At 47.7% G+C, this 23,265-nt stretch overlaps 1 protein-coding gene and 1 long non-coding RNA gene across 4 annotated transcripts in view; one reads left to right on the top strand and one right to left on the bottom strand.

The window, feature by feature from the left end:
- Positions 1–6,161: 6,161 nt before the first annotated feature.
- The window catches only part of Rragc (Ras related GTP binding C), a 48,184-nt gene continuing 31,080 nt past the window's right edge, over positions 6,162–23,265 (bottom strand). The window contains exons 7-8 of one of the 3 annotated variants that reach the window (XM_059254929.1): positions 8,066–8,138; positions 6,162–6,566 (exon numbers count right to left, since the gene is read on the bottom strand). In XM_059254929.1, coding sequence (XP_059110912.1) covers positions 8,089–8,138 — 50 coding nt within the window. In that variant the 3' untranslated portion in view covers positions 6,162–6,566; positions 8,066–8,088. Of the gene's footprint in view, positions 6,567–7,399; positions 8,139–23,265 lie in introns of those variants that run through there. The other 2 variants (XM_059254931.1, XM_059254932.1) reach the window with 2 other exon arrangements.
- On the top strand, positions 7,686–9,070 carry LOC131904022 (uncharacterized). Its single transcript, XR_009377656.1, has 2 exons — positions 7,686–7,971; positions 8,738–9,070. It is a non-coding gene; the product is annotated as an uncharacterized LOC131904022 (long non-coding RNA).

Here is a 23,265-nt window from a genome sequence, read left to right as displayed (position 1 = left end):
CTAGAAATCCAGAGTGTCGTCTCTCCTGCCCCAGCATCAAAGGGAGTGGCAGTCCTTATCCACTACCCTGTTAGGTAGGTGGTCCTGCACCTGGGAGGGGGAGAGATGAGGAGGAGGGCAAACCAGTTGATAGTGCTTGATGGTGTGGTAAGCTAGGACAGGCACACAGATGAGGAATGTGTCAAGACTCCAGAAGCAAGCCCATGCATTGACCACCAATTGATTTTTGGCAATGGTGCCAAGATAATCCAGTGGAGAAGGACTAATCTCAGCAAATGGTGGGACAGCTAGAGTCTTAACTGCACACTATTTCACGTGAACATTAACCCAAGAACCAGGGAGCCGCTGAGTGGGCGAGCACTCATTTGCCTGGCATGCTCAAGGCCCCCAGCACCATGAGAGAATAAAAATTAACTCAAAATGGATCATTGCTCTAATGGAGAAGGAGGAAGAAAAAAAGGGATAAACAAATTGAAGTTAAAAACCTTAGAAGATGGGCTGGAGGGAACTCAGCAGGCAAGAGCATGTGGCACTCTTTTGGAGGACTTGAGTTCTCTTCCCAGTTCCCACCTCAGTAGCGGACAACCTCCTCTAACTCCACCTCCAGAGGACCCTACGCCCTCTTCTGGGTATTGCACTCACATGCACAGACATACACATACTTCTATAATTGAAAGAATTTTTAACAAATCTTTTAAAAATAGCTTAGGAAACATAAGAACTGTCTCAACAAAATAAAAAAATTAAAACCTTTGTGCTATGAAAAAGTGAAAAGGCAACCCCAATGTCTAAGTTACTTTTCTATTGCTGTGCTAAAATACCATGACCAAAGCAACTTATAAAAGAAAACATGTAATTGGGCTTACAGTTTCAGAGGGTTAGAGTCCATTCTGGCAGAGAGAAGGTGAGGAGACAGGAACAGCTGAGAGCTCACATCTGATCCACATGTACAAAGCAAGAAAGAGACACTGAGAATGGTGTAGGCTTTTGAAACCTCAAAGCCTACCCCAGTGACACACCTCCTCCAACAAGGCCACACCCCCAATCCTTCCTAAACAGTTCCACCAAGTGGGGACCATTAAAAATGAGAGTTTCAGCCGGGCGGTGGTGGGGCGCACACCTTCAATCCCAGCACTCAGGAGGAAGAGGCAGGCGGATCTCTGTGAGTTCGAGGCCAGCCTGGGCTACTGAGCGAGTTCCAGGAAAGGCACAAAGCTACACAGAGAAACCCTGTCTCAGAAAAAAAAAAAAAAATGAGAGCTTGTCATTTGCCACAACACGGGTAGAGCTTAAATGAAACAAGCCAGAAAGACAAGCAGCACACACTTACTCATATAGAATGTGAAAAATGTTGATTCATGGAGGTTAAGAGTAGAATAGCAGTTACCGTAGGCTGGGAGAGTAGGGGGAAGAAAGGCTGGGAAAGGGTTGACTAGTCAGTGCTAAGCTGCACACCAGGAGAGAGTCAAATGTTCCAATGGCTTTGAACTATAGGTGACCACAGACAGCCATTATATACTATATATCTCAAAGAGTTAGAATGAAGGTGTTTGGGTGTTTACATAGATCCACCCTTTGGCATGTAACACAATGCTGCCATCTAAAAAGCTCACTCTTGAGAACCACACAAAAGAAAAATTACAGACAAAATCTCACAATGTTTTAAGTTTATAATTTTGTGCTGGGTTCATTCAGAGTTCTCCTGGCTACAAGCTACATCCAATGAATATTTGAGGGAATCGATTTGTTTAACCAGATTACACAAGGGATACATGTACTAAAACATTGTGTGGCAGTACTCTATTAATATGTGAAATTTTAGTGATTTTACGTATCAGTTAAAAATTTGACTAGGGAGGGGTATAAGTAGATATTTTCCAAAAGATATACAAATGGCTGATAAACATATGAGATTTTCACTCGGTATCATTAATATTAGGAACATGAGCATCAAACCACCTCACTAGAGTGGCTATAAGCCACACAGAGAGACAGAATACCAATAAACCAGAGCCCTCGTGCATGGCTGGCATGAATGTAAAATGCCACAACCTCTGGAAAGAGCTTGGCAACTCCACAAAAAGTGAGACATAGGGTCACCATATGACCCAGCCATTCCACACCTCTGTATAATCAAGAGATAAAATCACAAAGCCTGTATGTGAGGAGGCTAGAGAGCACTTGTTGCTCATACAGAGGACTGAGTTCAATTCCTAACACCAGGTGACACACGGCTGTCGGTAACTCCAGCTCCAGGGGACCTGATAGCCCTCTTCTGGCCTCCCTAGGCACACACATGCATGTGCACATATACACAGAGAGAGATGTACATATAAGTTAAAAATAAATCTTCTTTAATGTACATGAATTTCCTATTGGTGTTAATTCATGATTACCAAAATATAGAAAACTCAGTGGTGGATGGGTAAGTGAAATATGGGCTGCCCACACAATGGAATATTATTTGCCAGGGAACATGAATTCACCAGGGTATGAAGTAGTGGGGCCTGCTATTTAGTGAACTTTCAGGACAATATACCAAGTGAGAGAAGCCAAGCCCAGAAGGCCATGTATTGTGTTACTCCACTTGTAAAAAATGGCTAGAAGAGGAAATTGCAGAGGCAGGAAGTAGACTTGAGGCTTGAGAACTGAATGGGAAAAGATAACTGAGACAGACTGCAGACAAGTCTCAAGCTTCTCCGGGGTGTGATTTAAAGGTTCTGGAGTTAGACGGTGCCTACAATTATGTGACTGTGAGTACTCTATAAACCTCTGAATGTACGCATCCAACAGATGAATTTATGATATGTGAATTACATCTAATTGAACTGTTTGGTTTTTTGTTTTTTTTTCTAGAAGGAGGGCAGGGAAATAACTCAGAGAGTAATTACCATGCAAACCTGATAGTCTGAATTTGGTCCCCAAAACCCATGTAAAAAGATGGACGTAGTGGCGTGAAGTGATATGCACTTGTGATCCCAGCACACCTACAGGGAGACAGGGGGTAGAGACAGAAGAACCTTCCAGCAGCCTGAGAGCTGGAGTACATAGCGTGGCAGAAACAAGAGACCTGGCCTCAACAGGGTGGAAGGAGAGAACCAACTCCCAACAGTGTCCTCTGACCTCCACACACGCGCATACATCCCAGAATAATTAATAAGTAAACATAAAGGAATGTGTGGGTGTGGTGGTACCTGCAATCTCAACACTGAGAGGACTGAGGCAAGAGAATACAAAGGTCTGTCTGGGCTATAAAGTGAATTAGAGGCCAGTCTGGGCTATACAGTGAAAGACCTTGTTTCAAAGAAATAAAACAAAAACAACAAGGCTGGAACTGTAGCTCTGTAGTACAGTTCAATCCCAGGGCATTGCAAATTTTAAAGTAAAATTTTAAACTGAAATAAGCTAGAAGGTAGAAGCGAATGGGTTAAGGCATTACCTGTACAGATACAGGCCATTTAAACAGTTCAATAGTGGGCTGGGATGTTGCTCAGTGGGCAGAGGGCTTGTCTAACACACATGAAGCCGTTGGGTTTGATCCCCAGCACCCCATAAACCAGGTGTGTTAGCGCACGCCTGTAATCCCAGCATGCGGTATTGGAAGATTAGAAGTTCAAGGCTATATATGCCTGTATAGTTTGAACCCAGCATAATATACATGGGATCCTGAAGGGAGGGCACTGGGGGTAGGGGTGCTGGGAGGAAGGGGTACAGTCACAGTTGAAAACATCCCATCTCCAACCTGTGACCTTGAACTTCTCTGGATGGTGTACATACTTATCAAACAAGCAGTTCCCAACACCTACTCAGTGTTCCCCTGGGGCAGGGCTACTGACATGGACAGCATAGCAGGTATTAAGTCTCAATTTTCAAACGCAAGTCCAAGGAATATTTTCATTTTCTTTAAGTCCATATGGTGGGGGAGGGGGGTCTACATCCCTCTAAACTATAGGAAACTTAATATCATCACCAGGGCTTATCCCTAGACCAGGGTGGTTCCAGGATGCTGGGATCTTGGGCAGCATCAAGCTTAAGTCATCTACTTGGACCCAAGAAGATGGAGCCATGGCAGTCCCATCATCATACCCTCCCATGACAGACAGCTCTGTTGCCTCCATGCCACTCAGCCAGTGCTCTGGGATCATATCTGCCCTGAACCTGAGTCCCTGCAATCTAGTAGGCTCCCCCATTCTATCCTCCCCAACCCCTTCACTTTCCAAGAAACTCCCCACTAACATGTGCAGTACCATTTCTTCAAGGAGCTTGACTCTTACAGAAGTGACCATATCATCCCTTCAATCACGCCTGCTTGGCCCTGCACAGGAATCCCAGAGGCAGAATAATGTGAAGGGCAGGCTGCAAACTTGGGGAATAGAAAAAGAACAAAACAAAAAACAAAATGCATTCTTGCGTCAAAAATAGATCCTGCCACAAGCAGACACCAGGAAGCTGTGACAGGTCGTGAGGGGCTCTGCCTTGGGTAGGAATTAGAGGGTGCAGGCCTGGGCGGTGCTACAGTGCCATTCTCGGGCAGGCAGTGGGCTTCAGGAAGAACTTGGCCATGGTAAGCCGTTCATAAATAATCACAGAAGGGATGAAAGAACAGAGGTGCCTGGCTTCCTCCGCGGGCGCAGGAAGCTTTCTGACCGAACCAGGACCACACAAACCCCAACATCAGAAGTCGGTGCCTGGCACAGCCTTCCATCCTCTCTGGTTCTAAACCCAGGGTAGGACCTACAGCCAAAGATCTGGTGCTGGGACCTCCACCCCACTCTGGGATAGGTTTTGAATCACTCATGTTCCTGTAAGTAACCCCAACAAATGTGTTGGTTTACAAAGCTAGTCCCGGATAGAACTGTTTTTTTGGCCAGCGACCTGTGCCCTGTCTCTCATAAACAGATGTTTGTTCACATCTGTCCAGGTCACACAACAGATGCTTGACCAGTATTTGTCCTTCTAAAACTGTTTTTGTTTGTTTGTTTTGTTTTGTTTTAAACTTAGCTCAAAGATGAAAGCAGAAGGATAAGAAAGTCAAGGTGATCCTTGGCTGCATAGTGAGCCCAAGGCCAGCGTGGGCTACATAGAACACTGTCAGAAAGAAAAAATTAGGTCAGGCACAAACCTTTAATCCCAGAAATCAGGAGGCAGAAGCAGGCAGGTCTCTGTGAGTGTGAGGCCAGCTTGGTCTACAGAGTGAGTTCAGGGCTGCATAGTGAGACCCTATGTCAAAGAAAGAAACTGTATTAGTCAAGATTACTATTGCTGTGATAAAACATCATGACTAAAAAGCAAGTTGGGGAGGAAAGGGTTTATTCGGCTTACACTTCCACCTCACTGTTGATCTTCAAAGGAACTCAGGACAAGAACTCAAACAGAGCAGGAACTTGGAGTCTGGAGCCCATGCAGAGGTCATGAAGGAGTGCTGCTTGCTGGCTTGTTCCCCATGGCTTTCTCAGCCTGCTTTCTAATAGAACCCAGGACCGCCAGCCCAGGGATGGCACCCCCCACCATGGGCTGGGCCCTCCCCCATCAATCACTAATTAAGAAAATGCCGTACACCTGGATCTTACAGAGGCATTTTCTCAATTAAGATTCCTCCCCTCAGATACCTCCAGTTTGTGTGTCACGTTGACAGAAGACCAGCCAGCACAGAAAGAAAAGGAGAGAAACCAAAGAAAGGAGGAAAGAAAGAGAGGACAAATACTGTACACGGCTCCTTCTGTAAGGGACTTCCTAGAACCATGTCCCAGTCAGGGAGGAGAGCACTGCCCGCGGGGCATGGCGGGAACTGGCTGTCACTCACAGGTGCAGAGGGCTTTGGACTCTGGAGGGGGAGGGTGGTGGTGGTGGTGGCATAGCCGTGTGAACACAACGCCACCGAGCTGTCCCTGTAAGTGTCAAAAACAGCAAAATTAAAACGAAAATGAAAGGGCTGAGCAGATGGCTCAGAGGGTAAAGACACTTGCTCCCAAGCTTGATGACCTCAGTTCGATTCCCCAGACTCACGTGATAGAAGGAGAGAACAGACTCCCAAGTTGCCTTCCCACCAACATGCGTGTTCTGTGGCACATGCTCAAAATCAATAAATAGACGAGTGCTAATTAATTAATTTAATTAATCAATTAATTGAAAGCTGACCATGGTATTGCACACCTGTAATGCCAATAGTTGGGAGGTGGAGGCAGGAAGATTATGAGTCTGAGGCCACCCTGGGCCACCTCAGACAGCTCAGACAGTGAGAGAGTCTGTCTCCGGAAAAAAAAAAAAATGTTTTTAAATTCAATTAAAAGAGTCATTTTGGGCTGAAACTCTCAAGGGTCTTTGCAGGAACAGAAGCAGCTGAAAAGATCTGCTTAAAGTTTAAAATGTTTGGATATAAATATTTTTAGCGTCTGCGAGCCACCCATATGTACGCACGTTCCACAGCTCGTCTTTCTTCTCAACACTCTGGAGGGTGACGTGAGACTCATGTGCACAGGAAGGATCTAAACGACCTGAAGATTACAGGATAATATTCAGATGATGAGGTTAAAAGCACTGGCTGGAACGTTCTTTCATAAGACCCGCTACACAAGAGGAGAAAATAATTTATGAGAACACGAACAATTAGCACTTTGTAAAAAAGAAATAATGCGCTTCACTTGATCCCTATATTTAACATCAATTAAAGATTATCCTCATGAATGAAACCCGACCTGGAAATTAACAAGGGATTTAAATTGCATTATGCAAGCAAGAGAGAGGAGCCTGAGCGTTGGTTCAGGGTTTCCAAGATCCCCAACTGCATCTGTGCGGGACAGCTTGGCCATTCATCCCTTCACCTTTCTCTGAGATTCAGGGTGCTACCACTGCATCACGGGGGAGCCTTAGTCTTTGCTTCAGCAAAAAGAAAGAAAGAGGGAGTGTGATTTAAAAAAAAAAAAAAAAAAAAAAAAAACCCTTACATAGCTGCAAACACAAGCTTGGCACCCTTCATTTTTAAAAATAACTTTTGGGTCATTTTTTTAAAACTGGTAAAACTGACCCAGAGAGTCCCTGAAAAAGGATGTCTGTGCTGCTTCAGGATTTGTATCTGGACCATCTCCACAGGACTGTTCAAGGGAGCCCAGAGGGCAGGGGTAGATGAGAAATTATATTCCAAGTCAGCTGTTCCAAGTCACTGAACTTTTTCTCCACCAAAATGAGAAACTCAAAAGAAATCAGATGAGCTGACGGTGGTGGCTCCTAACTGCAATGCCAGTGCTTGGGCAGCTGAAGCAGGAGGGGTATCTCAAGTTCAAAGCTATCCTGTGCTACATAGTGAGTTTGAGGTCAGCCTAGGCTACACAGCCAGAACCCATCTCAGAAACAGGGGACAGGGGGATAAAACAAATGTCAGAAAACAGGTGTGGGCTCTAGCTACTTCTTTACACTTCAATTTTATTTTTTGTTTGTACGTATCTGTGTGTGCCTACAAAAGCCAGAAGAGGATGTCAGACAGCCTGGATCTGAAGTTACAGGAGGCTGTGAGCCGCCAGACAGGGGCTCAGGGAACCCAGCTTGGGTGCTCTTAACCATCAATTCATTTCTCCAGCTACACTCCAGCTACTTTGTATCCTCAGCAACCCCCTACCCACTAGACCAGCATTGTGCTCCCCAGTTCTGGAACTCGACCTAGGTTCTTATGTTTCCGGGGCTCACAGAGGGCACTTGTAACAAAGGAAATACAGAAACCCGCAAAGAGGGCATGCTCGGAGCCCTGGGTACTCCTGAGCCTGTATCTAGAACAGAACGGGAGCTCTAGCTTTGTCACCTTCTGACACAAAGCATCCTGCTGTTCCCAGAGGACATGTCAGGACCACAGCTCTGATGCTGATTGCTAAGAATTGTCCCACTGGGAGGAAGTAGAGTGTTTCTTGCCATCTTTCAGACCCCCTGGAAGAAAAGGTCTTGTATACAGCCCAGACGGTGCCCCCTGAGAAACTGACTTTGGTTTGTGCCCGCCCCCATCCCCCTGTACTGTCAATCTTACTACACTCAAGTGTTTTGGTTATTGTGCCTAGTGCTGCATCTGAGGACAACTTACCCCTTTTCAGAGGGACGGGTGGCTCATCTCTCACACTCCTGCTTGCTGTGTGGATTGGTTTCTTCATTGTTATCTTGGGAAAAGAGAAAGCAGATGTTAACCATTACCCCTTGAGAATTCACCCTGCTATGCTGTAAAATTCTGCATTATTAACATTCCAAACTTCTTCCATTCCTGTGCACATCTTAGATGGGGGGGGTGTGAGTATTTGAGAATTCAAAACTGTGGAGAGGATGGAGGTGGCAGAAGTTTATTAAATTGGCCCAGGGCGGTTTTGAAATTTGAAAGTTTCTCACACTCCATGGCTCTGGGCCAACTCCCAGCCGGCTCAGCTGAGCAGCCCACACAGGGCTCTGTCACCAAGGTACCTTCTCTATCCTTACAGAGATGAAAGGCAAGCATTTGGGGGTGCTGAGGGAAGGTTTCGGGTTTGTCCAGCCCCAGCTAGGCTTGGCGACACAACGAGAACCATCGAGGTAGTACATGGGAGACACTCATGTGACTTCACGGCGACGATGGTCGCGGGAAAGCCCTCCCTAGGCACTCGCTCCCTCCAGAAGCCAGTGGTGGAACCCACAGGTTTCTCCTTCTCAGATCTGCCTGACCCCCGGGGGAGTGGGAGGCTCACATCGTTGTTGTTGTATCATCGTTCTCATTTTTCTCTGTTTTCAGAGAATGGCGGAGGCAAAACCAAATATTTGTGAAACTTGCAAACACACACACATGCTTTTGCCACAAGACGACAGCAGTTCCTGTAGCGAGAGCCAAGTGCTGAGATCCAAGGCTTTGAAATCAGAAGTCTTGGGCTAACGTCTGCCTCTGTGCCTGCCTGTCCAGCTGTATCACCTTACCCATGCTGAGTAGCCCGCCTGGCCCTCAGTTTCCACCACTGTGAAATGGGAACACCAACAACACCCGTGCACTAGGGGTGCTCTGAAGACAGAATGGGGGAACTGACATCAAATACACTGTCTCTGGCGTGTGGCGGAGGCCCGAGAAAAACAAGTGGCCTGTTTTATTATCTTTTAATTATTTGTCAATTTGTTTCACTTTATGTGTACAAATGTTTCGCCTGCATGCATGTATATGTACCACAAGTGTCTGTTGGATCCCCTGGAACTGGGGTTACAGATGGTTGTGAGTTACACTGTGGGTGCTGGGAATTGAACCCTGGTCCTCTGTGAAAGTAGCAAATGCTCTTAATCTCTGAGCCATCACTCCAGCCTTGTGTTTTATCATGTTCATCATTGTTATTATTAGTGAGGTCATGGTTAGGCAGCTGGGTCCCTAGGATTGGTAGCACCCCATAAGTCTGACCCTGGAACTCTAAGCTGAGACTCTACAGGAGCCATGCTGCAAAACAAAACCCCCTCCGCAAAGGAGGCACTTCTCTCCCTAAGTCAGCCCCCACAGCCCTCAGGTCCTACCCCTAAGCTTGGATTTCAGAATTCCTAGCTGTGAAAAACCCACTAAGAATATTTTAGAGAGAAAAGACAAACAAAATGAAATCTAATTCCTGCAATTAACTAATTAACTAGGACCCTCAATTAATGGAACTTTAAAATGCATTCCCCTTAAGGGAAAACTTGGCCCAGTACCAACCTCCATCCTGGTCAGGGGCAGACTGCTCTTTAGCCCAATGGAACAAAAGAAAACTCACCTGAGTCCTGGTGTCTCCTGAGCCTCAAGGAATGGGGGACAAAAGACTCCTTGGCTTTGTGTTAAAGAATTCAAGAGCACCCGGTGGTGGTGGCACTCCCCAGCACTCGGGAGGCAGAGCCAGGTGGATCTCTGTGAGTTCGAGGCCAGCCTGGGCTACAGAGTGAGTTCCAGGAAAGGCACAAAGCTACACAGAGAAAAAAAATTCAAGAAAAAAAAGAATTCAAGAGCTGGGAGTACACCTGTAATTCCATCCCTTGTCCTGGATTCAAAGCCAGCCTGGACAATAAAACTATATTAAACAAAAATAATCAAGGTGAGCCCATAGCCAGAGATAGATGGGGTGAAGACTGGCACAGAGTCTCATGAGAGCCAAAGGGATGGTCTCAGCACTCAAATGACTGACGGAGGTAACTGGTCCCGAGTCACACTCCCTGGCACTTCGGGCACTTGGTTTGCAGAGGCTCCAGCTCCCGTGTGGGAGGCTGAGTCCCACAGAAGGAACTAACTGTTCAGACAGGCGCTCCCCTGCCTGAGCAGACAGCCATCCATCACTCCTGGAGAGGCAGCATTGGGATGTGAACTCTGTCACCTTTTCCCTCCTCTGTTCCTCACCTGCGGGCTCGGGGAAGCCGAGCAAGTGGTGCAGAGCAAGAAACAGAGCTTCAGACTATTTGGCTACCCCACCCCCTTTTCAGGAGTGACTCCCCCAGCTCTGAACAGCCTCTCCCTTTGCCAATAAAGATGGCTGCCTCTAGGCCCTTGAGTGCTGTCAAAGGGGCCTTCTGGTGAGTAAAGGGTTCAGAGATCTTTCTGGGGTTAGTACCGGTGCTGGGACCCCTGGGGGGACTCATTTCCACCCCCACCCCCTCCCCACCACTGTCTGCTGGGCGATTGCAGGGCAGTGTGAAGTGATTCCCCAATAATTTGATGGTGAGCCTGATAGGTGCTGGGCCCCCTTCGAAATCACATTCTGCAGGCTCTGCATCCTCAGTGCACGGGGCAGGGTTAATGCCTCGGAACCCACATCCTGGGGCTGCAGGCAGTGTGCTCTGAGCCATTGCGGCCTAAGCTGAGTTGACAGGCTCCATTAGAGAGCAGCTCTGTCGTGGAAATTGTGATGTTAACCGAGGCCATGTGGTGGATAGCAATTCCCCACACCTTCCTGCACTGGCTAGCAGGCTGCACAGCTTTCCTTAGGGGTGACTGGGAAGATCAGGGAGCATTCCCAGTTCCGTTTCCCAACTGCCCTTCCTCTAGCTTGACCTGTAGGGAAAGGATGGCCTAGGGGCCCTCCCTCACCCAAGGAGACCCATGTTCCCAGACACCCAGCTCCACTCCTGAGGCCAAATGGTCCATTGCACCCTGGGATCAAGGCTGCAGGCGATTCTCAAAATAAGCCCAAAGCTTTGAAGGACTTGAGGATCTAAAGTAAGGAAGCCAGTGAGTGGGTGAGATGACCTGAGAACACATATGCTCGTACACACAAACTAAATAAATAATGCAGAACTTTTAATTCAAGTGGAAAAGTCTTTTTCGAAGGCTCTGAGGCAGCTGGAGTTCTGGAGTGGGAGAGCAGAACCGTTCCAACCACTGTAGCAAAAGCAAGCCTGAACACCCCCACTTCCAAGGTGGGGGACAGAGCCCACTTTTCCGGAATCTGAATCACAGTGAAGAAATGGTGACAGACGGCAGGTAGGCCAGGCCCGGGGCAGGCTGAGGTCTCCTTCTCTTAGAGGGGAAAGGGGTTGGACTGGAGAGGAGGCAAGGGGGCCTATCTTGACCTCATCTGCCCAGGAGGCAGATCTGGAACAGTAATGCCCTTGAAGCTAGAGATCCTAAGACTTTGAACCTAACAGAAGGAGAGCAATAATATGACCTCACGAATTCACACTCCAAGGACAGAGCCAACTCCCTGGGTCCCGCTCCCTCTTAGGAAAAGCAGGGTTCCCACAACACCAGGTTCTCTGTGTGTACTGCCTGTCTCCGTAGCTGGGCCCAGGACCCCAAGTCTCACTGGCCTCAGAGATGATGTTCCAATCTCTGTCTATCCGAAGATGTGACTGTGGCTGGGCATTGTGGATCCGGGGGGGGGGGGGGGGCATCCTTTAGGCTCAGAGGAGAACCAGGATAGTGTGAGGCACAGATCACTCAATTCTGGAAACAGCTGAGAACCGAGAAGTCTCCACCATGGATGGGGACCAAATCTAACTACAGCCGGTGGGGCTGCAGGAGTCACGCCATGGGTTCCCAGTCTGGCAGCCTGGATCCAAGGCGCCCTCTCTCTCGCCCTGGTCTCACATCTGTCACTGCCCAAGCAGGGCAGGTGGCGCGGGTCAGCCATCACAGCCTTCCAAGCGGACGCTCCATCCCAGCTGCGAGGCAGCTCCCAGCCCCTCCCTTCTCTGGGCCATCCTGCAAGCGGGGCTCCTGGGTGCCAAAGACGCTCTCCTACTGAGCCACCCTCGGGGCCTCCAGCCGGACTGGCTAGCGCGGCCGACTGGTCCCCGGCGGAGACCGAGGCTGCCATCTAGCGGGTGCCGCGGGTGCCGTCGGGGACTCGAGTCCGCCCCAGAGCCAGAGGCTCCCTGGTCTCTGCGCTTTCTTGGCTGGTTTGGAAGCCAGGACTCTGGGCCTGTCAGAGTCCAGCTCCAGCTGTGTGACCTCATCTCCCGGGTCACTCTGGGTCAAACCTCCTTTCCCCGTAAACCAGGGAGTGGGGGTGAGGGGGGTGGGGGGACACGACTCCTTCATTCTGGTCATCGGAAAATTCGGGACTCAGGGTCGTCGCACCCTCCTTCTCCAGACCACTTGCCCCACATTCTTTCCCTCTCCAAGCAAAGAGCCAATCTGGTCCCCCAGACAGGGGAGATGGAAGGAGGCGCTGCGGAAGCCCGCAAAGCAGAGATCCGCTCTGAACAGCAGGATCATTTTCTAGGAATTGTAAACCCAGAACTGTAAATAAAATGCTAATGATTTATTCGTGCTCAAACTCCGGGGGCTGCGTTGCAGCTTTTGAAGACAATTCCAAGCGTGGCTTTCCAGGAAGGCGGGCCTCCCTGCGGGGCGCCTCCTTAGGCTCTTCCCCACTTGCTGTGGGTCGGGCTGGGGATGCCTGTAGTGTTTACCCGAGACCTTGGAACCAGATCTGTACTGAGACCTGGACCAAGTCAAGCAAAAAAAAGTAGTCTTTTCCTCCAGCCAGTAACTCCCCAGGACTCACCCAGTCTCCACTCACCCAAGTAACGCTCACCGACGACCTTGGTAGTCAAAACAGTCTTAGGATTCATATCTTCTAGGGAAGCTTGATTAAATGAACAACCTCACAAGTAAATACATACTTAAAAATTACATCAGACGGGAAAGATGGCTCAGTAGGTAAAGGCGCCAGCTGCCAAGCCTGACAACATGGGTTCAAACCCTGAGACCACCCACAAAGTGGAAAAAAAAATCAATTCTAGCACTTTGTCCACTGACTGACTCTCTCTCTCTCTCTCTCTCTCTCTCTCTCTCTCTCTCTCTCTCTCACACACACACACACACACACACACACACACACACACATTCACGCACACACACAGTAAACTATTTTTTGTTTAATTACAGAGATGGGCAGGAGATGTAGCTCTCTTGATAGCGTTAGTCTAGCATGCTCAAAGCCTTGGGTTCCATTCCCAGTACTGCATAAACAGGCATGGTGGAACACAGCAGAAATTCCAACACTCTGGGGGTGGAGGCAGGGGGGTCAGAAGTTCAGGGTCATCCTACATAAGGAGTTTGAGGCCATCCTGGACACATGAAATCCTGTTGATCCTCTCCCCGCCCCCAAATAGGGGGGATCTACACTGGTCTTTTACTTTGGGCATGGATTCCATGAGAGTTGTGGGAACCTTCATAGACTTCTCCGTAAGCCTTGACTGTCTTACTGTACTTATGTATTTCTTTAAATGATGAGCTTTAAATAAGGAAATAGATACTTGAAAGCCACCCATGGAGCACAAGTTTACATCTGTGGCTGCTACTGGGCTGCCCAATGCTTGGGTGTGCTAGATAAGCTGAGGGTCGGAGGGTAAAGAAAGAGCCCAGAAGGCTGCAATCCAGCCAGCCCAGCGGACAGGGACAGCAAAGATGGCTGTCCACTTCTCCCCACTCAGCAGAAGGAACTGAGAGAGCCGCTGGAGAGAGTCGGCAGCTGTTGTGGGGTGTACGTGTACACTGTGTGAAGGTGCATCGCTGTGATCGGTGTGACAAAAAGCTGAACAGCCAATAGCGAGGCAGGAGGTACAGGCGGTTTTTCCGGGGAGAGAAAGGAAGAGGAGGAGGAATCTAGGCTCAAGAGAGAAGCCAGAAGACATGGAGAGGAAACAGGAGGCACAAGATGGCAGAGAGGTAACACCACGTGATAGAATGTAGATTAATAAATATGGGGTAATTTAAGTTATGAGAGCTAGTTAGGAACAAGCCTAAGCTATGGGCTGAGATTTCATAATTAGTAAGAATCTCTGTGTCCTTATTTGGGAGCTGGCTGGAGGGACAGAAAAACACCCGTTACATGCAGCCCCAGGCTCAGAGCCATCTGCAGAGGCCTGGGTGGCCATAAACCCTCAACCAAAGGCAAAGGCACTCCCCACCGAGGCACACTGATGACTTTGCTTGTTTTAGCAGACTTCTCTTCCCCAGACTCCTTTTACAGGATCTCTGGAGACACGTAGAGTCTCGGGTTCACACAGCCATTTCTTCTATAGTGTTTTTGAATGTAAGATACAGTGACCCAAGGGTGGTCAAGACCCTTGATGTCTCCATCAAGAGGATACAGCGCAGGCTGACTTGAAACCCACTCATGATCCCCCTGTCTGAGTCAAGGAGTGCCAGGATTGCAGGCATGCACCACCACACATATGTGGCAACCCTCCACATTACCAAGGGAACGGTGAATGGCCACCAGTAGATCTGTATATCACACTACTAGGGAAACGTGTGTGTGCTACAGAGGCCTGTGCAGAAAGCTTTACTCCTCCGTTCACTGGAAAGCATATTGATTGTGAGCCTTGGGGATATCATCAGATAGATAAAACAGCTGCATTCCATCAGGGATCCTGTTATTTACCTGTCCCCACCCTCCACCATGGAGTTGTGGATCCTAGCACAATCGTGTGTTCCCCAAACTGGTGGGTATTTAGAGGTAATTCATGAAATAATCAGGTCTCTGGAGCTTAAAATAAAATGAAAAGTCAGGACCAGGTTTAAAAAAGGAAGAAACAAACAAACAAAAGACTCTTTGGGGCATCCAACACCCACCCTGAAGATGTGCTATCTCATACTCCAGTTCATGTGGCAGGATTCTAATAGGCTTTTTGGAATAATTTTTATGGGCTGGGGACACAGCTCAGTGGTGAGACTCGGAGTTCAGATCCAGAACCCACACAAAGCTAGACACAGAGGAACATCTGTCACCCCAGTGTCCCACTTGAAAGATAGGAGGCAGAGACAGGAGAATGTCTGGAAGTCTAGTGCAGCCACCCTGGTGTAAACAGCAAGAAACAGGAGACCCTGCCTCATACAGGGTGGACAGTGAGGACCAATACCCAAGGTCGTACTCTGAATTCCACATATGTCATGGCATGCATGCACTGAACTCACACACAAACACAAAAGATTGAAAAGAATTCCATGCAAAGGAAAAAGAAAAAAATATAATAGCAAGGAAAATGAATCAAATTCAGCTACTCTCTACAGAATAGATGGTTTCTGTATTGTTGAATCAAAGAGAAAAATCAGAGAAAAGCACATATCCAGTGTGGTTCTACTTATATAAAGTTTAAACAAAAGAAACAAGCATTTGGGTGTAAAATAATGAAGACAAGCAGAGAAATGGTCATCACTAGAACTGGAGATATAACTCAGGGATAGAGTCATGATCTAATGCTACACCGAGCCCCTTGTGCACCTTGAGGAAGGAGTGAGAGAACACTTGTGGGTTCCAAAGATCTGAATTAAATCACCACATAAGCGGGTCACTGATCGATCGATCAGGGCTGCAGGACAAGGACTCGGGACCCTTGTTTCTCCTGACAGCCCCGAGCAGGGGCAGGAGTGGGGTTTGTAAGCACAGAAACCAGAAATATTTGTTACCAAGTTACAATTACAATTTTCACCAATCAGGATTTAGAAGTCAGGGGCTTTCCTTGTGTGTTCCATCATTGTCAACCGACATACTATGCAAGTCTTTTAGTCCAACCAATCAGATCATTTGTTCTTTCTGTTGTTAGGAACAGCCATAATGTTTCTAGAGAACTAAAGACACATAACAACTATTTCTCTGGTTTAGGGAGGAGGTTGGTCAGCTATTGGAAGGTTCTCAGTTCCCCTAGGATTTGGGAACCTGAACTTCATTTCACCCTACAGGTAAAATGGAGTCTGAATTCAAAATGGCAGTACTTAAGCCAAGATGCTCATGCCTGCTCCCTTCACTAGCACTGGTGGAGGCCCTGGGTTCCATCTGCACCACCACCCCAAGACAATAAACAACAAAAAGTCACCAACATCAAGGTTTAGCTCACACCTGGGCTTTTGTAAGGCTTGAAATGCTCAAATTTTTTGTTGTTTGTTTGTCTGAGATAGGGTCTCACGATGTAGCTCTGGCTGCCTGGAACTCACTCTGTAGACCAGGCTGGCCTCAAACTCACAGAGACCTGACTGCCTCTGCCTCCCAAGGGCTGAGATTAAAGGTGTGTGCCACCACACCCAGAATAACACTCAATTTAAAAAAAAAAAAAAGATTTACTCATTTTATTTTATATGTTTGAACCTTAGCCTGCATATATGCATGTGCACCGTGTGTGCGGTGTCTAAGGAGGCCAGAAGAGGGCGCTGGCTCCTCTGGAACTGGAGTCACAGCAGTTACGGGTGCAGTGTGGGTGCTGGGGACCAGCCTTGGCTCTCAACAAGCAGCAAGCGCTCTACACAGCTGAGCCGTCTCTCCAGCCCCCACCCCATCTCATTTCCTTCATTGTTTTGAGACAAACTCTCAGGGAGCCCAGGCTGACCTGGAACTCAATACACAGCTGAAGATGGCCTTGAGTCTTGAATTTTCCTACATCTAATCCCTAAGTGCTGTAATTATAGGCATTTGCCATCCTTCCCAATGGCTCCTATCTCTGCATAAACTAAATGGAAACTTTAAATTTTTATTATACACACACACACACACACACACACACACACACCACACACCACACACACCACACACACACACACACACACACACACACACACACACACACACACAGCCAAAAGACAAGGAATAAAAGAAATGTCCAGCCTTTTTATTTTTGGTCTTGTTTTGTCTTGAGACATGGTATCATGTAAGATGGCCTTAAATGCCACATACAGCCAAGGATTACCTTGAGCTTCTGATCCTCCTGAGTGCTAGGATTACAGGCATGAATCCACTCCTGGCTTATGTGGTACTGAACATCAAGCCCAGGGGTTTATGCATCCTTGGCAAGCACTCTACTAATGAGCTACATTCCCTACTCTCTAGACTATTTTCATATTTTGTGTGTGTGTGAGTGCGTGCATGTGCATGTATGTGCATGCAGGCACACTATAGCATGTGTGTGGAGGTCAGAGGATAACGTATGTTAGCTCTCACCTTCCACCATGTGGATCCTGGGAATCAAACTCAGGTTGTCAGGCTAGATGGCACGCTCCTTTACATACTGAGCCATCTTGTGGAAACCCCCTCTAGTCTGTCTGTCTGTCTATCTATCTATCTATCTACCTATCTATCTATCCATCCATCCATCCACCCATCCATCATCTATCTATCTATTTGAGAGAGGGTCTCACTTTGTAGCCCTGGCTGTCCTGTAACTCACTATGTAGATCAGGCTGGCCTTGAACTCACAAAAATCCACCTGCTTCTGCCTCCCAAGTACTGGAACCAAAGGTATGAGCCGCCATACCCAGCTCAGTCTTTTTTTTTTTTTTTTTTTTTTTTTTTTTTTTTTTAATATAACTTTCTTAAACTGAACTCTTCAGTCTGGGTATCCACACTCAGCCTAAATTCTCTATAATTGCTTATGTCAATCGTTTGTTGGCTGTGCCATTTCTAACTCTACTCAGCCTTAGACACACAGGGAGGGGAGAGAGGACATTGCAGGGTCTTTGGCCCAGTCTTTCCCTCTGTCAGCCTCACTCTCCCCTAGTATACTGCAAGGAAAAGTAGAGAATGATTTCCCAGGCCTCTGCCTATGCAAAATGTGCCTTGTGTGTCTAGTGAGGTTTTCCCTATTCTAGACACCTATCCCCAGAGCCCGGCAAACTCTTCAGTAGCATCACATAGCCAGAGCAAGTGAGTACCCCAAAACAGACAGCCAACACCCTGGGAGCATCTCTGAAAAGGTCACAAAGACTGCTCCTGGGGGGCAGGCACCCACATCTTGCCTGCTCCCAGAACTCACAGATGGAGACCCGGGGATCCTCCCTTCTGCTGGGGGCAAGAGCTGTCTTTGGGCCTCCTGTCCCTTGGGGGAGCAAACACGGCTAAAATCCCATTGATTAATCGGGTCCCACCCTCGGATCAATGGCTGGCATTAGTCAAGCTTAGCACCGTTTTATTAGTCTGGCTGCCCTCTTGCAGATATTATAGATGAAGAAATAAAGTGAGAAGAAGAGGGAAAAAGGACAAAATCATTAGTCTGAAAGGAGTGAAAGAGCATCTCGTCTGTTTTGTATTCTGATTCCGGAGCCGGGCCGTCCACAGCAGGAGCTCACACAACAATCCATTTCAAAGCTATTTCCAGAAGTTCTGCCCAGCCTCTTGATTTCCCATGTACTCCGGATAGCTAAGATCCCAGGAGCATTTGGTCCATAGCAACCACCAGCTCTGTCTCTGAAGCCATTTGACAAGACTCCAAAAACACCTGCGGTCCTAATTCATTCGTTCATTCATTTCTCACAAGGGTCAAGCTTTTGCAGGATATAGGAAATCAGGCCTAACCATCGGCCAGACAATCTGTCTTGGAAGTGTCATCTCTGCCCTGAAGGGACCGATCCTTCTGCAGGACTCCAAGAGGAGCCTGCTACGTGGTCCCTTCTTTGCCAAAGCTTTGGTTCTGCAAAGGAAACCCATGGGCCTGCTTCCCAAAGCACTCCAGAGAGGCGCTTTGAATTAAGACCAGAAATGCTTTTAAAAGACTCCAGTCTCTGGTCTTATAACGATGACCTCTTCCTTAATTTTGTGATGGCTTTGTCTGCCTTTTTCGATCAGCTAGGTAGCTATAAAAAGCTAAGCACCTCCTACTAACCCCATTAGGATGAAAGCGGAGGATTTTATTATTCATTTTTAATAGGAAGAATCTCAAGCCCCCCATCCCCGGAAGTGTAAAAGGTAGGGTTTTGATGTATCTGGTTATGGAGAGAGGTTGCAATGGAGTTCACCCTCCAAGAGTGGGAATGCTGGGGAAAGCTTGGGTGACCTATCTGTGCACGAAAGGAAAGTGGGTAACCTCAGCCATTAGTCCCTCCAAGGCACCTCTGCCCCACCATACGGGCTGACTTCAGGACCTGCCTGGGAAGCCAGGAATCACCCAAACCCCCTAGAACACAGCCTCCTGGTAATTGTCTGTTAAACATTTGCAGCACACACACACAAAGGTAACTAAACCGAATGGCTACCCCTCCCCCCCAGGACTGTGCTGCTCATAACAGTAATAAAGCCCTGGCCACAGACAGTGTCATTATCCAAACGCCATTAACATCAATATTCGTATCAAATGCCATCTGGCAAAAGAAACCACAAACTGAAACCTCTCCTTCTCTGGGACTTCCCAGCTTAGTGGGGAGGGGCAGCCCACAGCTTCCTCCTCCCTCCACTGATGCTCAGGGCACAAGGATCCAGGCCTGCCTGAGAACCTTGGGGCCAGGCTAACAGCTGTGCCCTGTGGAGAGGACCACGGGATGCAAGGAAGAGGAGGCTGCAGGAGAGTGAAGTATAGTGAAGCACAGAAGTGTAGTGTTTCTAGGTGCCATTGACTTCTCTTCAAGTCTTAATTAGGAAGATGCAACCAACTACTCTTTCATGTTGTCATAATAGGGAACTGATTGAGTATTTATAGAAACCTCAGAGGAGCCATTGTTGTGCAAAGAAACAGAACTTAACCTCCCGCCAGTCCCCAGGCTGCCTTGAAGACAGCAGCACATACCAAATCCTATACTTAAGCAGAGAGGGCTCTCTATGGGGAGTAATTCTGTGACCCCAGAACATCAGCTCTTCCTGGAGGGAGAGGTGCGGTGCGTGCCTGGGGCACTACCAGGCTCCTCTTGTAGACTGGAACTGACTTCCTCAGCCACTGAGTCAGGTTATCCTTGAGACCAGGAGATCAACCACCCAGCCATGAAACTCAGCACCCCCAAGCCTGGACTCTTGCAGGGAAGGAAGAAGGCTGGAACCTTGGCAAAAGTGCTGCTGGGCACAGGCAGGAAGCAATTCAGGAGCAGGCTTGGAGGAGATCCCACTAAGCACTGCCCAGCCTCATCTCACCCACTGTGGATGTTAGCTATTGTGATTATCAGGGAACACATGAGTACCTGCAGCATGGGGGTATGGAAAGATGCGGACAAATAAGCAGTGATGATGGTGATGATGATGATGATGATGATGATGAAAATAATCACAACTACCCTGCTCTACACACAAGATCAATTCACATTTTTCTGCTTAGTCCTCATAATCACATGAAGTTAAAAGGTAGTTATTCCCATTTTTTTTTTTAAAAGATGGAGAGATTCTGAGAAAGCAGGTAATACGGGAGGGGGAATAGTGGAGTTTCAGACTTCACCTACTGAACTTAAGGTCTGAACACTGAGCCATTATTCTGTCCCACTCAAAAGCATGTTGTAAGCTCTGACGTCCAGAGCACAAGACCCTGGCTTCTGCCTCTACCATATTCCACCTGCATAACTGTAATTGCTTTGCCTGTCTGGGTTGTCTCTGCCTCTCAGCAGTGAAGATGCCCTTCTGCAATGAAGGCTAAGATAGCCTGTGCCTCCTTACAGGCAAAGACTATGCAGATGAAAGCCAGGGCTATAGCTCGGTTGGTTGAGAGCTGGACTAACATGCATAGAAACCTGGGTTCGATCCCAAACGCTGCATAAGCCAAGTATGGTGGCTCATGCATAATCTCAGCCCTCGGGATGGAGGTAGGAGGACCAAGGAACTTCAAGGTCATCCTCAGCTACATAGGGAATCGGAGGCCAGCCTGGACTACATGAAACTGCTTTAAAAAAAAAAAAAAAAGGCAAGCTTTACAAATGAAAACACCAGTCATATCTGGCTTCACACCCAGGAACATGGCACAGCTGTGAACAGCTGGGAGACAGATGGGGTGGTGGCCAAAGGGAGTGGCTTTAGATAATGCTGCCACCGGGAAAGAGGCTCTTTAAGCAGGGCTCTCGGGGAAGGCCAAAAGCAGGGCACCCATCGCCAGCCCAACAGACTTTCAAGAGAGTACTCATGGGCCAAAGAAATGCCTGGGCTATGTGCTGCCTCTGCCCCTAAATAATCCACACCTCTGGAATTTGGCACCTGGTCAATGGACCCAGAGGACACAGCTGCTGTCACCACCGGCTGGTGCAGTGTCTTTCATCTCGCGACAGACTGGCGGCACCGCGCTGTCCAGACCTGCACTGGGGCCAGAAGGGAAGATGTTACGGGCAGGAAATGCTTTCTACCTTCGACTTAAACCCTTTCTTACCAGGTGATGGTGATGCATGCAGAGGCAGGCGGATCTCTGTGAGTTCAAGGCCAGCCTGGTCTACAGAGTGAGTTCCAGGACAGCCAGGGCTACGCAGAGAAACCCTGTCTTGAAAAAACAAAAATCAAACCAAAACAAAATAAAAAACACCTTTTCTGGAAACACACAGGGCTCAGAAAATCCAGAAGATTAAAAGAAGTGAACTTTGCAGTATTGGAGGCAGAGGCTCTCAGGGAGGCTTCTCTCCAGGAAGACAGCAGGCCTTCGAGCCTAGAACTAGATTCTAGAGTGGCCCAGCACAAAGCCTTCCCATAGGAGACAGCAATCGACTGAGGAAGGGGACACTCTACCCTCTGGGATTCTGGGTCTTTGAATTCAATATGATACTATTCGTACAGTGTCTGTCTCCCACCGTAGAGTCTAACCAGCCATCAGCCCCGGCAGCAACTGGCATGGCCCCTGGAGCGGCACAGCAGAACAAGTCAGAGCTGAGTTTCCCTTGCCTGAGAAGGCAGAGAGGAGCAAAGTCAGAGCCCAGCTCACAGCGAGATCAAGGTTATAGGCGGAGAGAGGCTGATCCGGATCTGAGAAGTGAGCTCATCAGAGGCAGCTCACACCCACCCACCCACCTGAGCTCACCTTTCCGGCAGGCAGTGAGGACGTGACTCACGGCTTTGTCAGCACTGTGCAAACACTGGGGAGGGCGTGTCCTTGGAGCAAAGAGAAACAGCTCGGCCACCAAGGTCACATGTGCCCAACCCTGCCCTTGCCCCCTTGACCACCTGCAGTGACCACTGAAGAGCCTGGACACCGTCTCCTCTGAACCCAGAGTACTTTCCTTACTGCAGCGAGACAGGAGCGCCATTAATACTTCACAAGGAATGAAAAATCAAAGGGGGAAGACTTTCTTCACTGTATTTTTTAAACATTTGGGTAAGAAAAGTCAGATGTCAAAGAAGAAAGTCCCCATTTACATCTTTTAAAATATGAGCAATTAATATTTTCTGTGGAGGTTCACGCTTCCTCCCTTCATTCTGTTTGCAGAGCATTGTTAAGCCCAGGCTTTGTAATTTGTTGCGTGCTTAAATATTCAGTCTGTATTTCATTTGGGCTACACATTTAATTCAGCCAACATGTTCATTTGAAGATCAATACTGTCATAACTATGTTGAAAAATTAAATTATTGTAACTTTATTTACATTTCTTAAAAGTACTGTGAAAATTATTCTTAACCAGGACCTAATCAATGTTAGAGTCTAAAAATATGCCACTCTGCATGAAGCTATAAAAAGATTAATGTACATTTTTTTACAAGAAATTAGTAGCTTAATGAAGTGGATAAAAACGCTGTCACAATTTTTATTGGATCTAAATTGCATAGTAGTGGAGGTACAGTAAGTGCCTTCTACATAATGACATAATGAGTCATGACTAGTGCTGGAAGGCTAATTTGCCCTTAACTGACACAAAACCAAGGAATTAACATCCCAGTCGCTCTACGCCAATAGCAGATGCATTATTTCATTGCACAGCAGGGTTTTTAACTAAACTCTTAACTGTAGAAATATTGATCTATTCTTCTGTGAAATGATGAAATTGGAATTTTTTTTAAAAGGACGTCTTAAATTATGGCTGCCGCGGTGACATTTGCTTTCACACTCCCGTTCCTGCCTACAGAGCAGATGCAACCCGTGAAGTTAGGGAGGTTCCCACCTGTGTCTCAGGTCCTCCGTCAGAGGAAGGAGGGAAGGGGGAGGGGTGTTGTGTGGAAGTAAAAGCTG

Source organism: Peromyscus eremicus, chromosome 2 (assembly GCF_949786415.1).
Source record: "Peromyscus eremicus chromosome 2, PerEre_H2_v1, whole genome shotgun sequence".
Taxonomy (NCBI): Eukaryota; Metazoa; Chordata; class Mammalia; order Rodentia; family Cricetidae; genus Peromyscus; species Peromyscus eremicus.
Note: the sequence above shows the minus strand (reverse complement) of the source record. Positions and strands in the feature narration are given on the sequence as shown.